A 20,952-nucleotide genomic window follows, 5' to 3' on the forward strand; every position below is an offset into this window, starting at 1 on the left:
AAAAAAAAAATGCTTTTATCTCATTTATTCGCCGCGACTTTGGAGACGTCCGTTTTGGGACGTTGTTCTGGTTTTACTTCAGAATCACAGTCTTTCCCATGCTGAAGTCACTGTAAGAGAGACTTCCTGGCATAATATAATAATATAATATAACGACACGTAACCGGGTAACACGTGAAGAAAAGAGACGTCTGCAGTCATCTACATACACGAGGCTCACTGATTGGCTAGAGTCACCGTGACTGACGCTACTGTGGAAGGAGTAGCTAAGCTATTGTCAATGTGGGGCCCTTGAGCAAGGCCCTTCATTCTAAAGTGCTCAGTTGTATAGAAAAATAATTTGCCCTGGATAAAAGCGTCAGTCAAACGCTGTATGTTAATGTACTGAATTCTAAATGTACCAAATTATTTCCTTTATGTATTCTTTCGATTTCCGAATCCTTTCATTTCAGGAGCCGTTTATGCAGAACCATTGCGTGACCAAGCCGGAGAAGTTCTGACCCTCCTGACACAGCAGGGTCTGACGGCGTTCAAGTATAAAAGACTCGGGAAAGGAAGTGCGTCTAGTCGACAAACCCTTGTGTTTATTTGTAGACAGGAGGATCATCATCAGCATCATCATGATCATCATCTATACTTTCAACGTAACCTGCAGCCAACAACGATGGACAACAATTGAGCTTTCACTTATAAGGGTTCCTAAAACCAGCACTGCAAATTCACTGCATACACGCACACGCACACGCACGCGCACACACACGCACGCACGCACACACACGCACACACACGCACACACACGCACACACACGCACACACACGCACACACACGCACACACACGCACGCACACGCACGCACACGCACGCACACGCACGCACACGCACGCACACGCACGCACACGCGCACGCACGCACGCACACACACTCCAACAAAAGTATAAAAAAAAACACTCGAAATTCCCACCGACTATTAAGGTTTAAGACTAAATATATATATTTGTTTATTAATACGGATTTGTAATTATACATCCAACGTTCTATACGGTTAAAATGGACGACGACGTCCTCACCCAGGCGGAATTTTTTTTTTCCCTTTACTTTGCCTACAGTTCCTTTTCCAAAACCCTCATCAGGGGAAAAAAAGAAACCTGTAAAACATTTTTCAAGACCTTTCTAAAGCAAAGGCACGTTTTTGTTTTTAAAAAGAAATGAAACGGTAGGCAGATCGTCGTTAGTTATCAAGTCGTGAAAGCGGAGAGAAAAGGAGAAAGAGGAAACGTCCTCCACGACACGTGGGTTCTTTTCACGGACCATTGATGAGGAGGGGGGACCGTGAGAGCGTGAGGTTCTTGACGTCGAGGAGAAAAATTAGACAGGAGTGTCGCTACGCGCATGATACGCCGTTTGTTTCCTCTTCGTCCGCGCCCGTTTCGAGCGAACGAGATTGGCTATGGTTCCTGCTCGTGTGGAGCACCCAGGCCCGCCTGGATTCTATAGGAGGTACTCGTGGGGGAACCCTGAAGCGCTCTTCTCCCGTCTCGGGCGTCCGTTATAACGAACAGGAGAAAAAAGGAGACGAGGCGACTGGGAGGAGACGGGTTCCCCGCTCGTTGGTCTCCAAGCCGATTCGTGGCACTCTGTCATTGGTCAGTCTGTTTCCAGCAGGCGGGGTTTAAAGAAAGCGGGCGGGTCCCAGGCTCATACGAAGACCTTGGCGAGGGAGTCTGCTCCGGCGCTGGCGATGTAGCATTTGGACGGGTGGAAGGCCACGTCATGGATGGACTCGTCGAACTTCTTGCGGTGAGCCGTGAACTCCTGGATGCACGTCTTGCTCTCGAGGTTCCATAGGCGGATCGAGCAGTCGTGGCCTGGAAGACGGCGAGAAATCGGCAGGAATTTTACACAATGAGCAACTGTATAATTGTAATGTAACAAGTCATAATGATACAGCAGAAATCTCAAACACAAGTAAATAGGTTCTATTAATATTATAATAAATTACATCAGAATACACTTTTATACACAAGCCTAGGTATTATTTTTACAATGACTTTTTTTTCCTTGTCTTTTAATAATTACAAACCCAAAGCTGGAAGCATGTAGGTGATGTAGGGATTTAAACTCATAACCTTCTGATCAGAACTCAAACATAGTAACACTCACTGCTATTTATGTGTAATAACCACACTGATTCAGGTCGAGGAAGGTCGCAAGTTCAAATCTCGCCACTTAACCCTCAACTATTAAAATGAAAGTCCCTCTGGAGAAGGGCGTCTGCCACATGAGCCACCGTCAATTAAACTGTTAAACAAACGCTTACTTCCAGACATCAGATATAGTCCGTTGGGATCCACAGCGAGGCTCGTAACAGCGTCCAAATGGGCCACCATCGAGTGAATGGGCTTTCCTGTTAAAATAACAATGAAATCAGCATCTCAGCTTTTGAGAAAAGAAAGAAAATGAATCCAATTCAATTTTTTTTTACCGTTTGCACAACCTGCAGTCTTAAACCATCATAGCAAACCGTTAATATTAATTACAGTCCACTTCGTAATGTTATGAAGGAGCAGAGTGTGGTATTTAGGGCCCTCTGCTGGCTGAGAGCTGAAATGCAGCCTGGTCATAAAGACGTACCCGTGTTGTTGTCGTAGAACTTGATGTGATGGTCCTCCTGAGCCGTGATGGTGATGGGGAGAGTCGGGTGACTCAGAACTTTATTAACCTGACACAAAGAACCTGAGAACAAACACAGAACAACAGATGTGTTTAATGAAAACGAGAGCAGATTCAGAATTCAGATTAATGTGTGTGTGTGTGTGTGTGTGTGTGTGTGTGTGTGTGTGTGTGTGTGTGTACCAGACTCAGTAGTAGACTCGAGACTCTGCACTAGCTGTTGTGTCTCCATGTTGAAGAGGCCGATCCTGCCGTTAGTAAAAGACGTGACCATGTACGCAGGTTCACTGCATACCAGATCCACCGAGGAGGGCACGCCCAACTCTGCAACACACACACACACACACACACACACGAAATTGGTTCAAACCGTTATACATTTTTCAGATCAGGGGTTCCCCCAAACTACAAACATTTGGAACGGCGCTCTGAATAACGTTATGAATAACGAGACATATTTTATAATATCAATTTAAATACGTTTTACTCACATCATATCTGCATTTGATAATAAAGGTCTGCTTTTAAACACAAATGTCCCATAGTTATGAATAGACTTTGAGGCACCATAACAATAAAAAGAAATAAAAAAAACCCCATTACTGACAGTTTTCAGGTCTGCTGTCATTACAAGAGCGGCCTCTAGAGGCGAATCACCGATGTCACGTGCTGATTGTTTTTACACGCGAGGCCGCGCGCTGCACGGAGAGCGGCATATTATACTTATTATTTATAAATGTATTAGTTATATACATTACCTTTAGCACATTTTCATGATTCAGTACTGTTTTATTTTTTATAATGAAGTTCACTATGATTTACATGGAGTGTTGTGTGCGTGTTTTTTTTTATTCAGTATCAGTTATCGGCAAATACAATCCAACCTAGCGATCGGTTATAATTACTAGTTTGATTCGCCCACCAACAATATGCAAATGTACAAGAAACCGTTTTGCATTCAGTAGCATGAATATTAAAAACATTTTATTTGTACGCAATATCAGATATCCAGACTTCTCTGAAGATTTTTAAAACCATACTTATCTAAATTAATTATTTTAAATTCCAACTATAACGTGTCAAGTTACAATCCCTGGTGTTTGTCAGAATCACAATCTCTGATGTTTACCATGTGTACAGTTGGGGGGGGGGGCTGTACCGTCATTACACATGCAGTCTAGTTCAGATCACAGAGAGAGGGTGTGAAAACGATGACACGATTTTAGTTATTCGTGCAGAACAAAATAATAAACTGATATAGCATTAGGAGGAACAATAAATACATTTAATATAATAAGAAAATCTCCACAATAATACCAGTGGTCACTCCAGACCCATGTTATTTTCTGTTAGCTTATTTAAAACTGGAAAAAATGTATTAAAATTATGTGGCCCTCACAGAATTGAACTTAAAGTAATTGAACCACGGTGGGTTCGTATCCCGTACCTTTGTTCTCGTTAAACACGGCGATGGCCGGCTCGATGTTGGAGGCGTTCCATAACCTCACCGTGCCGTCGGCCGAGCAGGACAGGAGGCGCTCGTGTGCGCTGCTGTGTACCAAACCCCAGACCAAATCTGTGTGTCCACACAGCGCCCCACGCAGGACGCTTGGCTCTAACACACACACACACACAATACCAGATTGGAACAAACTGCTCCATGAGATGAAGTAATAACTTAGAGATGACTTAGAGACGTACGGTACAAGTCGTAGGGGTCGATGTTGGGGCTTGGGGTATTCCAGCACTGAATTGTGCCGTCCACTCCGCCGCTGTAGCACTGCTCTCCTGTGTTATTCATCACTACACACAGCACCGCTCCCCTATCCCACACACACACAATGCATTACACAGTATAAACCTTCATACACACACTACACACACGCTTCATTTTCTTACCTATGAGCCCTGAAGGTATAAATAGGTTCCACATCCAGTGAGGCATTCCTGTCAAACAAACACACACACTTACTAACTTGTAGTCATAAACCTACACATTTAAATGACCTTTACGTCAGCACCATGGACAGCGTTGCAGAAATGTAAAGGCTTACTTCTTGGCAGGCGTGGTCTTCTGCAGATTCCACATCTTGAGTGTGTGGTCTTCGGAGGCCGTGACGAGAACCGGCTCCGTGGGGTGGAACGCCAGGCCGCGGATGGCGTCGAAGTGGCTGCGCAGGGAGAACTTGGGGTTCCACGTCTTACGCAGGGCGTCTTTATTGTTACCGATCTGAGGTGATGGTGTGGAGGTTGTAGTTATTAGACAATCGAGATCTCTATATACATCTATATATGAGAGAGAGATCACCACATCGCATATCACCTGCACCAGTACTTCAAAGATGGATAGTTTTAATAACATCTAACAACACATGTGTCGTCACTGGAAAAACAAATACATTCGATTGGCATTTAAATTTCCCAGAAGTGATAAAAAAAAAATGTAAGGACAAAAGTTTGTGGACACATTTAAAATGTATGGTATTTGTTAGATGCCCTTATTAAGCAGCTATGGGGTTTAGTGCCTTCACTCATGGACCTAAAAGTAGCAGCTTGGTGTTTCTGGGATTTTAACTCACTGGGATATTGTTCCACTAGATTTTGTGTAGATTTGAGAGAGATTCATTCAGCAGTAACGGTGTTTGTAAAGCCAGGAACTGATCTAGGTGAGGTGAGGAGGCCAGGGGTGATGTTCACATTCCAAAGGTGTTCAATAAGAGCTCTATAGAAGATCTTCCACTCCATCTACATGGGTTGGAGCAGATCTTTATGCACTTTGTGAGCCATGCTGGAGCAGGTCCGGGAACTTCTAGTTCAAGTGAATGGAAAATTTGAATGCTACAGAATCGTGTGTAGAAATATGTCTTGTTGAAGAACCACGTCTTTTTTTTTTTTTGTCCGTATGGTGTATTTATTGATTTACTCTGTTAGCTGTAAACATCTCCATTTTGTAGCTCTGAGAAATCAAATTAAATGTTACGCCGCTTATACACAGAACTAGTTTGCCACTGCTATGATCATCAGTAAATAGTGCTGCACAGTTTTTGGTTGCTGATATGTGATGGGTGCACTCACTTTTGTAAGAAAACTGTATTTGAACTAGCAAGCAAAGTGTCCAAAAATGCAGCTGATTATACAGTAATCCCCCGCTGTACTGCGGTTCGAATCTCGCGCCACCGTAAAAAAAACAACAACTGAAGTAACAAAAAAATGTAAAAAATGCAAACTAACTAATTTGATGCACTAAAAGAAAGAATGCAACGGTACAGGAAGCACTTCCTTATTTAGCAATGTACATTCCATAAGAAATGAGTAGCATTACAGTGCTTGTTTATTGGTTGAAGTGTCCTCTGATATCAAAAAGAAGGCGGAGTTAGACATAAGCCACCAGATTTAGCCAATGACAGTAAAGAATGCGGTGTCGTGCATCTTTAACTTTGAGGTCATAGGACACTTCAACCAATAAACACGCAGAGAAACTACGCGTAGGCTACGCAGCTGCAGAACTGTACACTGTACGGTACATGTACTCACTATAAATCTGACATTTACACAAACATTTTTGGGGTGGCGTCCGTTTATCGCGTATTTTTTTTTTTTTTTTATATACAGTAATCCCCCGTTTATACACAGTTTGAGTATCTGTGATGGAAGGCATCACGCTGTTCTTGCTGTGATATAAGATGAATAAAAACGCATGCAGGCGTGCTGGGATAAGGAAATGATAAACGACGGGGTGATGTGTGTACGGCGTCTCACACACACACACACACTCACGTCGTATGCCAGGTTGTCGGCTTCGTTGGCGACGGTGAGACCCGCCAGCTCTCCCAGACCCAGCTCTCCTGAGTCCACCGCGTCTTCTCCTCCCATGATGAAGGACTTCCCCGAGGAGGGAGGGAACGTGATGGCCTCTACTGTAAACACACATCATATGTTGAAAAACAAATCCAACAGTTATTGTATTGGGGTGTGTGTGTGTGTGTGTGTGTGTGTGTGTGTGTGTGTGTGTGTGTGTGTGTGTGTGTTACCTTCGTCAGCGTGGCTGCTGTCGTGTTCTATGAAGCGGTTAGAGTTGAGTCGAGACGCCGGACTGACTGATGACTGCAGTGGACTCATGTCCTCGTTCTCCCTCAAATTAGCCAACATGTCCTGCAGCTTAGTACGATTTGGTCCTGAGAGAGAGAGAGAGAGAGAGAAAGAGAGAGAGAGAGAGAGAGGTGGGAAAATGATCAACGGGTATAACCAGTATAACGAGAGAGAAAGAGAATAAAAAAGAAAAAGAGGAAGAGAGAGAGATGAGAAAATTACAAACGGGTATAACCAAAGGGCAGAAGATGGAGAGATAGAGAACGAAAGTGAAAGAGAGGGAGAATTCTGTAAACTATAAAGCAGCGTGAAAGAGAAATAGACGAGTGCAAGGAGAGTAAAAGGGAGAGTACTGGGCTGGGCTGTGTGTGAAGCGAACACAGAAGAAAAGAAAGAGGAATGAAGGAAGAGATTCCCCTCTGCAGAAAGAGGAGAGGAAAACAAACACTGAAGAGGAAAAGGATCAACTCTCCTGAAATACAAATAATTGCAACACAAATGGAGTGGAAATGAGACGAAAAAATAAAAAGACAGAGCAACACACACACACACACACACGTTCCTACAAAACATAAAAAATAGTGGTAACTAAGGGAAAAGGAAGCTGCGGCAAAGGAATTGCAGGAAGAAGCTCGAAAAAAGTCAAAGAACTTATTTTTTTAGAGTTCAGGCCAAAAAAGGGCGAGAGAGGAAGAGAATATATAGATATAGAGAGAGAAAAAGAGAGACAAAGAAAGAGACAGACAGAGTAAGAGATAGAAAGAGAGAGAGAGAGAGAGAGAGAGAGAGAGAAAGAGACAGAGCAAGACAGAGCGAGAAACAGACAGATAGAGAGAGACAGAAACAGAGAGAAAGACAGACAGTGATAAAGTAAGAGAGAGATAGACAGAGAGAGAGAGAGATAGACAGAGAGAGATAGAGAGAGAGAGAGAAGGGGGGGGGGGCCTGGTCCACTTACTCTTCACCCCCTTTTTGCCCTTGCGCTCCTTTCTGTATTGCTCCTTGAGTTTGGTAATCAGACCCTGATCCACGTCCCAGGACTCAGACGTGCCGCGCTGCTTGTCCTTCTCTACACAGGGACAACACACAGCACCAGGGTCAGTCGCCCAATCGGGTCACGGCAGGGGGGCGGGGCTTCGGCTTACGCCACGGGTTTGTAACTCCGGGGGTTTCGAGTGGAAACAATCAGAAATTTCGCATTTCGACGCTTTAAAAAGTGACGTAAATAAATAAGAACAGTTGCTTGTGGACTTTTGGATCCTCGTTTGATCTTTCGAGCGTAAAGTTTGGCCTCACAGAGAACGTGAAGTTAAATGAATTCGGACACAGACGCACAGCGACAAACACAGAGACGGACCCAACAAATCACAATGCAACAAGACAAGTGCGTGTACGCGCGCGTCCGCGTCTCACCCCAGTCTGTACCGTCTCCCGCACTCCTGGACTCGGGTGACGTGTCCATGTCTTCGGTCGTGGAAAGGAAGTCGAAGTCCTTCAGCGCGTCCTCCGTGTCGAGGTCGTCACACACGTCGGCGGCCAGAGAGAAAGAGGACGAGGAGGACGGTTTCTTCCTCACAATCTGACAGGACAACAGCGTGAGGACTGGAATGACGGTGTGTGTGTGTCTGTGTGTGCGCGCATGTGAACAGTGTGTGGACCCGTGTGCGATTCTCACCGTTCGTGAATCGACGAGGGTCCTCTCTCTCCCGTCGCTGTCCTCATCATCTTCCTCGTCGCTGAACTCGCCAGTGGCGCTTTCGATGAACTTAAACGCCTCGAGCACGGCGCTCGTTTCTGACAGCTCTGCTTTCCTGTGTAGGAACGTGACACACACACACACACAATTATCATGAGAGAAAAACCAGTTTTTATCCGTTTATTGATAAAAAGGAACGACTGATTTCTTAAAATGTAGCTGCGTAAAAAGTAGAAGTTTTGACTTTAAAATGTAGAAGTTCCCCAAATTAAAAAACTTTAGTAAAAGTACCGATACGCAAAAAACAAACCCACAAATACAGTAACAAATTACATGTACTTCATTAGTGTCCACCACTGTCCTGCCTGCTGATTTTATCTAGAACAGTAATCGTTAGTAATCGTACAGTAAACACTAAAATAATTAGATATAGTGGTTACAGAGATGATCAGGTCTCCATAGCGATGGCGTTTAATTACCCGGTGTTTGCTCCTTTAGGTGCCGAGGAGTCTGTGCCGTTGATCAGAGGCTCCTGATTGGTCCGGCTGGAATCTCCCATCAGCCCCAGAAGAGCCTTCACTCTCTGAGACTTTACGTCCAGGATGGTGTCCGTGTAGCCCACTTCCTGGAGATACCTACACACCGACACAAAATAATTCACACGCTACACGTTTATGTAATCACCTCAATTCACCCTCAGAACAATGACAATGGGGGTGTGACTTCAGCGCACGGTTATGAATGAACTGTAGAGAATCCAGGCTGAGAGGAAATAGGAGAGATTGAGATGTTTTTAAGACTGGGATGCGTCCAGGAGAGGGAGCAAGTGAGCTGCAAGATGGCTGGGCTGGAAAAGAGACGCTTTTGCAATTTTTTTTTTTAAAGCCAGGAGAGAAGAGACAAGAGTCTGTAAAGTAGTTGTGGCCTTTGCGCTTCAATTTTTATAAAGGAGGCATGACGTGGCCTGAGCGCTTCAGCCTCAGTGAAGGAGGCGCGGCCGGAGCGCTTCAGCCTCAGTGAAGGAGGCGCGGCCGGAGCGCTTCAGCCTCAGTGAAGGAGGCGCGGCCGGAGCGCTTCAGCCTCAGTGAAGGAGGCGCGGCCGGAGCGCTTCAGCCTCAGTGAAGGAGGCGCGGCCGGAGCGCTTCAGCCTCAGTGAAGGAGGCGCGGCCGGAGCGCTTCAGCCTCAGTGAAGGAGGCGCGGCCGGAGCGCTTCAGCCTCAGTGAAGGAGGCGTGGACCGAGTGCTTTAGTCTCAGTGAAGGAGGCGTGGCCTGAGCGCTTCAGTCTCAGTGAAGGAGGCGTGGCCTGAGCGCTTCAGTCTCAGTGAAGGAGGCGTGCCAAAACCATAACAACCCCCCCCCCCCCCCCCCCCCCCAAAATAAAAACCCCCAACAACACTTCATCTAAAAACATGAATGAACATATACACAAAAAAGGCTACAAACCAGACAAAACCGGCTCAAGGCAAAAAGTGCTCCATCAGCACTTACTGTCTGAGAAGCTGGCGGCCCTGTTTCCACGACAGCTGATTGTTCAGGGAGCCGGGAAAGTCCTTCTCATTCCCTTCGTCTGTGAAACAAGAAAAAAAGAGACAGAAAGAAAGAGGAAGAGTGTTAAAGAACGCACAGACATCATCCACGCATTCTCTTAGCTCCGTATTAACGAGAAGATCTGGGTCTGAGAGTGTGTAAACTGGGTCAGGGCTGATTTGATGAGGTGGAGGGCGGGTGCGGGACTTAAACAGAGCAGACACAGATGAACAACTTCTTACGGCTGCTCCCATTAGGGGCCACCACAGTGGATCATACATCTCCATAACCACCCTGTTCTCTACAGCTGCCTCTGTCTGACGGCAGGAGGAACACAGGAACGTTATGACATTGTCTGTAAGGCGACAGGATTAACTGCAGTGTCGTATTCCAATCGGGGGGAAGCCTTTTCTTTTCTTTTTATTCCTTCGTCCCTGCTGAAGTTTAGAATATAATTAAACCGAGACTTACCTGAGTCGTAGCTTGGTGGCTTCATGTCACCTTGATTCAGCTCTGTGCCGTACTTTAACTTGTGGTATTTCGCTCTGAAACAGAAATATGAGCTTTTATTTTACATTTAGTTCCAAATGACTGTGTGTATTATAACCAGTCATAACACAGTCTAATACAGACATTCCCCAGCGCCAGAATAACCAATCACAATTCACAAACCCGCCCTAATCAATAACTAATCAGACTACACGTACCATCCACAACCAATACCAATCAGTTTCTGCCCCATGAAAACCTCTTCATTGTTCCTGCCCCTGTAACTGTCACAATCAAAACACTTGTTGCACCCAGTGCCACAATACCAGTTAAAGCACAGACCTCACCCCCACTTAATTGTACAAAGCTCCGCCTCCCAGCACCATGATTACATTCGCATCACAGTTCCTGCCCCAAATGCCACTGTTACCATACAGTTTTTACAACAAACAAACCAATCACAGTCCCCCCCCCCATTTAGCATAAATTAAATCACAGTTCCCACCCCCAATTCAACAAACCAATCACATTTCCCACCCCCAATTCAACAAACCAATCACATTTCCCACCCCCAATTCAACAAACCAATCACAGCTCCCCATAATTCAGCATTAATTAAATCACAGATCCCACCCCCAATTCAACAAACCAATCCCAGCCCACCCCCCCAATTGAGTATAAATTAAATCACAGTTCCCACCCCCAATTCAACAAACCAATCACAGCCCCCCCCATAATTCAGCATAAATTAAATCACAGATCCCACCCCCAATCCAACAAACCAATCACAGCCCCCCCCATAATTCAGCATAAATTAAATCACAGATCCCACCCCCAATCCAACAAACCAATGCCAGTCCCCCCTCTCCTATTCAGCATAAATTAAAATCACAGTTCCCGCCCCCAATCCCAGTCCCCCCCCTCTCCTAGTCAGCATAAATTAAATCACCAGTTCCCGCCCCCAACATAATCAATCAAATCACATTCCAGTTTTAAACAATGTTAATAAAAGAATAAAAAAAAAAAGCAGCAGTTTTATGTTTTGCACTTCTTTTCCCCTGGAATCGCACTGAAACTGTACTGAATTACAAACTGAACCATGAATTTTGTGTACCGCTACAACCCTAGAATATCGCTAAGGCAAAAAATTTTATCAGCTGCTTTCTTCTAAAGGGGAATAAAAAACTTCACTGAGCTCTATTCCTGCTGATCATCGATTTTAATTGATTCAATGAGCAGCTGCAGATGGTTTCCAGGAAGAAACTTAGAGTTTGAACGTTGAAGTTCCTTTCAACGTCCTAAACAAAGTCTTGTCTGTTATTGTGTTTTATTGTCTGTGTTTTGTTTTTTTAATAGGAAAAGGCAGAAAGGAATGATGGAAAAACAATCAGACATTTTTTGGCACGTGTAGACGGAATGTGATGTGCTAAACTCCCAGGCGTGTCGGAACAGGAGGTGCACGGAGGAGAAGAAATTTTTAAAAAATGGCTGCCGGCTCAGCCGATATGCAGGAACATGCCTCGCCTCGGCCGTTTGTTGATGAAAGAGGAAAGACGAGAAGTTGTAAAGCAGTGGCCTGGTTTTTTTTTTTTGTACAGATGACTCACGGGTTGAGGACATGAATGCTGATGTCACCAGACTGTGTGTTGCCATGGCAGTCGAGCGAGCTCAAGGTCAATACAGACTCTTTAATACTCTTTATGAATGGCCTCTTATCTGGGAAGATGGAGGAGGAATTGAAACAGGACAAACACAAAGAGGGCCGGGACCGAGGTGAAAGCCAGCATGACTGATTCATTGTTGAAACAGAACAGGCTTGACTAAGAATAAAACTACAGAAAAAAAAAGGATCGTGTTTGAACACGGCGACGAGGTTTAGTAAAGCGCTGAGAGACGTTCGGCTTGTCCTACATGACGTGTGTTTGGAGGACGGTTGTGATGTTTAAAATGACGTCTGAAAAAAATAGGCCCACACCAGACACTCGGCTTGGGAGGCAAAGCAAAAGACTTGATCGAAAAACAGGGTTTATTCGTCAAACTAGATATAAACTAGGAAATTCGGCCTCGTTTCTGCATCGAGTTCGATACAAAATGCTGCATTCGTACACTGAATGCCTCAGCTATCGAGATTAGTGGTCGACCGATTCATCGGTTTTGCGATTAATCGGCATCCGTAGCGAGTTTTCTAGGTTGCGTTACAGTCTAAATACGTTTAGTGTAAAATAATTGTGTGTTAAAAACAAACAGCATGTGGTATTAGTGATTCGCCTCTAGAGGGCGCTCTCGTAATGACAGCGACGCGAAAAAACTAATCGGTATAGATTTTTGCTGATAGCCGATAATTGCAAAACCGATGATTGCTGGAACCAACAGCTTAAATCCCTAACGATAGTTTTTCCAGGTTGCGTATTGTCATACACCACGAGAGCACCCCTAGTGGCAAATCACTGACACCGTGTGCTGGTTTTTTTTAAGTATCTTATTTTTTTTTATTTTTTTTATGTAACTGTTTTTTATTTGTAGTGTTACTTTGTTTCGGTTTGAATGCATGTCTTATTTTTCTCAAGATTTATAAAAATTGTGTATTTGAGTAATTTTTGTTTGAGTATTTCTTTATGTTTCTGTACTCCCCCAGAGTTTAACAGCTATTGACAGGAGTTAAAAGACAGTAGGCAACACGCCTGATTTCCCTCCTGATTTGTTAGTAAAAGTGGAAAGCCGCATCTAGTTACAAAATTACTACGGCAACCAGGAGTAGGACTTCACAGTACAGCTATAGTGACTCAATGAACATGACATTAGGAAACACACGTACTTTAGTCAGAGACCATTTGGACGCTTTCAGCTTGCTGTGAACTTTGCCTTTAGAGGAGTTTTGGGGCGTGGCTAAGTGTAACAAATATATATCCTGAAGAATTTTTTTTTTCCTCAATGAAAAGCCCCTGATCCAGTTCTTATATTGCGCTTACTATCCATAGCTTCTTATTCATCCATTATTTTTATCCATTTAGAACAATCATTGTCGTTTTTTTTTTTTATCTAAATAAAAAAAAATAAAAATAAAAGCACGTGACATTTTAATTTTAAACTCAATTCAATTACATATAAAAAAAATGAGCTGTGTCCTTTAAGAGATTTCGAGCTCGATATATAATTAGGGATGATCCAGAATGAGTGCCATCACTTTTTTTAGTTTCTTCTCCCTGACGGCATCATGGAAGCCTCTATTTTTTCCCCCATGTTTCTGTTGCTGTCCGTCTCGAATTGCTCTCGACTCGGATTCCACAACACGCTTGACATGCTTTTGAACACAGCAAACTATTCAGAGCTCTACGATCAGCTCTAATTACCACCAAGGGGTATTACACACACTCAGTCACCCTGTCCAACTCAACATGGCCTCTTGCTCCAGGAAGTACATGTACGCCACCGAGGGATCCCGATAACCTCAGACTTCCTGTACGGCTACAGTTGGAACGGCGCTCATAATGAAAATTTCATTTTGTTGCCACGGAAACAATACATTCGAATCGGATTCAATTAGACAGAAAACCAGCAATAAAATGAACAATAATTAAATGTATTTTAATCCCACTGGACCCCCACCGGGGCAACCTTGTGGAATAAGGTTAGCCTGACGTAACCATTAGAATAAAAGCTCCGCCCACTTCTTTGTGAATGTCCATAGCTAGTCATTATATATTTCACCTAATCCATTTTTCTTAGATTGTAGATCAAACGAGTGACGCGTCTGAGAAGAAACGCTGCAGTCACACCAGTACACGTGTAAAACATCGAGTTACAGGAATTCCCTCTCACGCCACTCAGTACAGACAGATAATAAGGTGGACACGGTAAAACACACACACGCCGGCGTTTCCTTCACACGCGTCTCAGAAACTCGCCGAACAGGACGTGATAGAAATCTGTAGAATAAGTGTGTAGAGCTCAGACCTCTCCTGCTTCAGTGCATACTCCAGCATCTTGATCCTCCTCACCAGGTCCTTCTTCAGGTTCTCCTGACCTTTTCTCTCGCCATGCAGAAAGGCAACCTGCGCCTGGAGAAACGAAACACCACAGTCAGTGGAAAGAGCGGTCTTTAGTTCAGGCTCGGCTTCGAAATTACAACAATGAGATTGTATATAAATCTGTTAATAAATAAATATAATATAATCTCTTATAAACAATATTATAATTTACAGCATCTAGGTGCACTAAATCACTATTACTTTTTTAAATAATGTCAATAATGACTGTAGGAATATACAAGATACACATAAAAAAATACAAATATTTGCTTAATAATAATAAAAATAATCATTGTTAATTATTGTATGATATTGAAAAGAAAAAAAAATACATGATATAACATTTTATAATCATTTATCTATTTATATTCTTTTATTTTCTCAGTTTTCTTATTATCTCAGTCAATCGATTCAAATATTTAAATTGCACATTTTCATCTGTTCTACATGGACCTTAATTCTTTTCAAGTTACATTTATTTATTTAATTTTTTTTAAGTTTTTACGTTTATTATTAGTGAAACTGAACTCAACATGGAGCATGAAGACAAAATATTCTTGTAAAGGTTTTAAAGCAATTCTGGTGTTTTAAATAAACAGAACTTTTTGCTATGTTTCCACACGGACGGTTTTAATTGCCGGATTAAAATTATTAAGGTTTCAATTTCGCCTCTTTTATATTTATTTATATTCTTTATAAAAATGGTCAAACAAATGCATGCTGTACATACATACATACATACGTATACATACATTATATATGCATGTATTAGGGCTGAAATGAATCCTTCTAGCCTTCTCTGAAGTACATTGAATACAAACGTGCATCGACGCAAATTAATTCTTCGTCTAATCCATTTAACTGCACGTGGAGCGCTGTGTTTTCTCACGGACCATTATTACTGACGCACCACCCGCTAAACTCTTTAACTCTCTGGACAGGTAAACACTATGGAAGCCACAAAAAAAGTTCTACAATCAGTAAAATCACATGGTATTAAACTGAGCCTCTGATCCCTGGAGAGAACTTTGTCTAAAATCCAGATCTGGAGGAGACGGAACAAGACGGATAAAGCAGAGGAGTGTCGTTCATACACCAACAGCTTTAAACTTCAGGTCGACAGAAATTTTTTATGTTTACGAGAATTAATTGGAAAATAAAAAAAAAAAGGCAGAATTAAACATAATAAATAAAAAGTTCTTCTCACCTGATTAATCGAATATTCAGACGAATACACGATTACTAACTTAATCGATGGCTGCAGCCAATTAATATTACTATTTTTTAACATGGTAAACCATAAATATATTAATTATTAATAAAAATTTATACAATTGTAATTTTTTATTTTAGAACAAAAAAATGAACCAGAAATTATGTTTTTTTTTGTATATTAAAGTGAACAAAAAATAATAATTCAGTAATTACAAGGCATGTGCAGTTAAAAAAATTATAAATAATTTATTATTGTTAATGGATATATGACCAGGGTACGAACTACAAAGGTAAAAAGAAAATTAAATACCGATATTTACGCATAAATACAGAAAATAAACCACGATTCACAGCAAGACTCTGACAGCTTCGCCAGGCTAAAGGAGATGCCTACAGGAATGGGGACAGAATCAGGCCAGGAACGGAGGAGATCAGAGTGGCGAAGAGGAGCTACTCTACAGAGCTGGAAAATCAGTTTTAGAAAAAAGCATACGAAATTCCTAAAACCTTCTTGTTTCAGGTATCGGGTGGGTGGAGCTAAAAAATAATCCTGACCACTGACTGGTCAAATGGACTTGTAAAGAGAACAAAACAGTCCTGATTAGTGTCTCAGGTGTACGTACGAATGGCACCAGTTGATGTACACAGGATGATGTCTTTTGGCACATTGACTTATGAATAGCGGTGCTCCCTGTGACTGTGCGCGTGCGGCGTTGCGCTGCCATCTGTTGGCCCGTTTTGGTAAATTGTGTACTGTAAATTGTTACATTACAGTACACGACCCTATACTGACTAGGCCACGTCTCAACTTTCTTACGATATTACGATAGTCATCAGAACTCATCTCTATCGCAACTCTGGGAACCCTGTATTTATTCTTACTCCGTTATAATGTTTTGGATGATAATGAATGAATACACCTCCTAGGAGAACATGAGCTTGATGACCACAAGACGTTAACAGAAATCTCCCATCTTGTGCCTCAGATACAAGCATAAGGCACTTGTTTCTTCGAAATTCCCATTTTTTTAAACACCCACAATCCTGCGGTTCATTCTGGCTACCTACCATCAGGTTCTGAAAAGCACAAATAACCCCGAATCATTACTTCGTTCCTCTTTCCAACTCCACACATCATGATCAGAAGATCCTGGACCAAGGCATGATCGAAGATCAAGACACTCGAGAATGGACATGGAAAATGTAACAATGAAATAATAAAAGCGCTAGAATCATCTCCGAGCGTAATTCATCAGTAATCTCGGAGCGCTCGGGTTCGGTAAAACGAACAATGCGCTCTTAGTGCTCGGGGTCACGTAGAAACCCAGGCGAAGAATCCCTTCACACGAGCCGAGGACAGGACGGGTTCTATTCCAGGAAGACACTGAGCGTATTATTGAGGGAAAGTGTATAAAGGGCTCTCAGTTTCTCTTTTTTTCTCCATCCGTCCATCTCTCTCAGCCAAATCGGTGGCTATTAACATCAACCAGACAACGTTTTGTTCACCGCAGGCCTGTAACACTGCGCTATAACTGGGCGTGGCCTTCTGTAGTGCCGTACCGGTTTCTGAACCATGTTTACTTTGGTGGACGTTCCGGCTGCAGAAATAGACTTGCGGTTGGTTCCTGTGCTTATTTGTTTATATTTTTCGTTTAAATCAGACAAATTTGGCAACAAAATATTACTGGCCTCGTACTTTTAGTACCTAAATCAATGCTGCAGCACTCACGTGTCTGTTTTTTTGTAGCAGCTTCTGCACCTGACGCTCAGCACGAGGACTCGTCTTCTTTGATGGACCCTTGCGAGGTCTGAGTGGAACCGGTCTTAGAAAACCTCTGTATGACCCTGAACACTGTACTGTAACAGTCCCAGGGTGATACTGATTTTCATCCAGTGGTCAATTTAAGAGAATTGAACTCAAAGCACCAGATTTTAACTGCTCTAATAAAATACACAAATTTGTATGATTCTGTCATGCAGACAAAAACAGGAACACGATGAAGGACGTGTGGCTTTGCACAAATACACGACGTACAGCTGTTATCACTGGGGGTGTACTTACTTTTGTACAATTCCCCAAATTTTTTATTCATTCCCATAAAGTATCTGGCAAAGTTTCCACCTTTTTGCAAACCTGATGGGTTTATGATGAAAACAGCTTTGTGTATCGTGTCATGTCCCGGAACTATCGGTTGAGGAATCGATAACCCAGACTGGTACAACGTTTCCTCATAGACAAGTGAGCACTCGTACTATTTCCACACCTTCCTCGCCTTTAAAAGGATCCATACATGTTGGATGAGCAGTGTAGTTAAGCCATCTTCACGCCCACACCCAGGGATAGATCCTCCCCCGGCAGTAAAACCTCACACATTCCAGACAAATTCTCAACGCAAAAAAACCCCCAGCAACACAGGGTCGCTTTTTTTTTTCTTTTCAGTGTAAGCAGGAACACTGTGGTGCGCCGATGCCCGGATTTGATAAACAGCCAAGAGGATTCCAGGCATTCCGGCTTACGGGCCGTTACCATAGGAGACGTGTGGGTGCGTTAAAAAGCCACCTGCGATCTATCTTGCGGCCTGGACTTCAAGCCGGGACTCTCGCCATGTGTGTGGAATCAAATGAACGTCGGTTGCGTTCTGATTAAAATACTGAAGACTTGCTCAGCTGGTCATGGCCGAGGTACCCTAAAGTGTGGTGATGAGGAGCGGCTTCTGAGAGGCCTAAACCTCTCCCATGAGTGATACAACTTAAAAACAAAAAAAATGTATGGTGGATGATCAGGTAGGAACCATCCCAAAATTGGTGTGGGTGGTTTCTTCCGGAAACAGTTAAGTCAAACAACTTTATCTAAATTGCCCCCCCCCTGAATGGTAGCCTCTGGAAAGCACAAAAATCGAGTCATAGATTGTGGTCAGGAGCAAACGCCACAAAGGAAATAAGCCGGAAATCCGAGTCGCCCTGTTTTCCGCTTCAGACGAATCCTTGAAGTCCCCTCCACTCCCAACACCTCCCAGACTCCCCGGATCTGGCAAACACTCGGGCTTGCTGTCGAGTGTAGCGGTAATGAATCATGCTTGAGGACGTCATTCGGAGCTCTTTCGAGTTGAGGAGGGAAAGAACAGGCCTTCTGCACAGTGCAGGACTTTAGAGACTCCTCACAGTCCAATGGCTACCAAAACCTCACGGTATCTGATCCGGCATTCCGGTAAAGCACGTCAGGAACGTGTGGATCGCCATTACTTTCGCTTCTTTTCTTTACCTTTTATTCCTTTCGCTTCTTTTCTTTTAAACCCATTTCGATCGGATTTTAGTCACACTCCAAATCGTCTGACTTTTCCAGCCGTATCTGGTTCTTCCGCAAACTGTTACCTCAAACTTGGAGGCACACAGATGTATAGGTTTTTTGATTCATGACGTGTCCTTCGCTTGATCTTGAAGACCCAGACTTGTTCCAGCATGACAATGCCCTGTATAAGGATGTGCCTCTCCATAACTGAAACCGACGTGATTATCGTATCGGTGATGAATCGCAATGTGAAAGATACGTATGAAGCATCTACCGAAACGCTCAAACCCTTATTACAATCCCATTTCGTTTTGATTCAACGCAATACAATTTAACACAAATATTCACTTTTATTTCTTTGTTAGAGACAGACAGCAAATCATCAGCTGCCTTATGACTTCTAAGACATGGCCCTTTGATCAACAGGCGTTTGTAGTGCGAAATATTTTACTTTAAAAAATATTGGTCACTTTCTAAATAATAAAAGTTGAGCGCATCTACTAATAAATACATATCAATAAATAGTTTTTTTTTTTTACAGCAGCAAATGTGTTAAAAACGTTTTTAAATCCATGAATCAGTTCGTTACCTTTTATGCTGACGCACCAATGCGAACGCCTGAATCTCATCATCCCTGCCTTGTACACAAAGCCAGCTTCATGAAGATCTGCTGTACATGGGTTGGAGCGGAAGGTCTCCTGCTATAAAGCTCCAAACCTATTTGCCCTCCAAACCTCAAGTCCACCAGTACCGAACACCCTTGTGCACTCCACAAATCTCCTGGAACATCTTCCCAGAAGTATGGGGCTTATTATAGAGCAAATGGGGACTTTATATAGAATGGGATGTTCAAAAAGACCAGGGAAAAAAAATGGTTCCTCAAACATCTGAGAATTTGCAAACGTATGTATAAAGAGAGACGATTTTCAGTTTTATTGGTTAGGATTGAATTTGTGTGAACGCGAAGATCAAGGCTACAATTTGTATCTATTGTCTCGCACCTTATCGAGAATAAAAACCCGTCATTCTCCTGTTATTGCTAAAGCAGACGTGGCTCACACTTATCACTTATACTCAAGATTTAGAGTAATTCAGCACATTTTCTCCTCCACACCCTGAAATGATCCACCCTGCTACAAGATCCTGTGGCATGACCAAAATGAGGATCCCCTGCACCTGGAGGGATCTCAATCCCATTCTTCTGCTCCAGCACAGCTAAAATAATCAGGAGTGTGCATCAGAAGGGGTTTGGTTTCAAAGCCCGAGTCCATGTTCGGATTAATTTGAACAAATAATCGCGTGGTATCTTTTTTTGTGTTGTAGCGCAGGAACGTTTGAGCGCGCGATGACGTATTTTCAGTCATGTCGGATGTCCGCAAACTTTTGGTGTATCTGCGCTCTCTAGCTAGCTCGTGGACAGATTTACGGCAGTAAGGGATAAGAGAACGCAGCTGTCCCACAGGCTCAGAGACACGCTTCTAAAAATGAACACAACTGCAAACCGAAGCTTGCGTCCATCTTCTGAAGCCACGTCTGGGGCTAATTTTCTAACAAGAAAGCATGATCAAAGCTCATGGATCTTTTTCATTCACACACACACACACACACACACACACACACACACACACACACACACACACACACACACATCTGGAGAGAAACACACTATACAGATAGACACCTGACCAAAAGCTTGGATTGTGCTTCTTTTTGTAGATCCCATTCCATAGCCCTTGTAATGAGCTCCACTCTACTGCAAAGAGGTTCCTCTAGATTTTGTGGAGATTTGTGGATATTCATTCATCCACACAGGTGAGTAAAGTCAGGCGTGGGGTGCCATTTGAGTTCATCCTATTGGGGTTAAAAGATCTTCCACGTACACCACGTCTTCAAGTGGCTTTTGGGTCTCAAAAGGTTTTTGGGTCTCCTAGTTCCATGTTAAGGGAAG

The 20,952-nt window shown here is 43.1% G+C and overlaps 1 protein-coding gene across 4 annotated transcripts in view; it reads right to left on the reverse strand.

Moving 5' to 3' along the window:
* Positions 1 to 562: 562 nt before the first annotated feature.
* The window catches only part of LOC310721087 (striatin-like), a 28,891-nt gene continuing 8,501 nt past the window's right edge, over positions 563 to 20,952 (reverse strand). Inside the window, exons 2-18 of one of the 4 annotated variants that reach the window (XM_083532364.1) lie at positions 14,427 to 14,530; positions 10,455 to 10,528; positions 9,945 to 10,023; positions 8,935 to 9,090; positions 8,435 to 8,570; positions 8,173 to 8,338; positions 7,718 to 7,828; positions 6,702 to 6,845; positions 6,448 to 6,584; positions 4,725 to 4,900; positions 4,570 to 4,617; positions 4,372 to 4,493; positions 4,118 to 4,285; positions 2,854 to 2,994; positions 2,632 to 2,733; positions 2,318 to 2,404; positions 563 to 1,865 (exon numbers count right to left, since the gene is read on the reverse strand). In XM_083532364.1, coding sequence (XP_083388490.1) covers positions 1,696 to 1,865; positions 2,318 to 2,404; positions 2,632 to 2,733; positions 2,854 to 2,994; positions 4,118 to 4,285; positions 4,372 to 4,493; positions 4,570 to 4,617; positions 4,725 to 4,900; positions 6,448 to 6,584; positions 6,702 to 6,845; positions 7,718 to 7,828; positions 8,173 to 8,338; positions 8,435 to 8,570; positions 8,935 to 9,090; positions 9,945 to 10,023; positions 10,455 to 10,528; positions 14,427 to 14,530 — 2,121 coding nt within the window. In that variant the 3' untranslated portion in view covers positions 563 to 1,695. Of the gene's footprint in view, positions 1,866 to 2,317; positions 2,405 to 2,631; positions 2,734 to 2,853; positions 2,995 to 4,117; positions 4,286 to 4,371; positions 4,494 to 4,569; positions 4,618 to 4,724; positions 4,901 to 6,447; positions 6,588 to 6,701; positions 6,846 to 7,717; positions 7,829 to 8,172; positions 8,339 to 8,434; positions 8,571 to 8,934; positions 9,091 to 9,944; positions 10,024 to 10,454; positions 10,529 to 14,426; positions 14,531 to 20,952 lie in introns of all 4 variants that reach the window. The other 3 variants (XM_083532363.1, XM_083532366.1, XM_083532365.1) reach the window with 3 other exon arrangements.

Source organism: Silurus aristotelis, assembly GCF_946808225.1.
Source record: "Silurus aristotelis genome assembly, chromosome: 27".
Lineage (NCBI taxonomy): Eukaryota > Metazoa > Chordata > Actinopteri > Siluriformes > Siluridae > Silurus > Silurus aristotelis.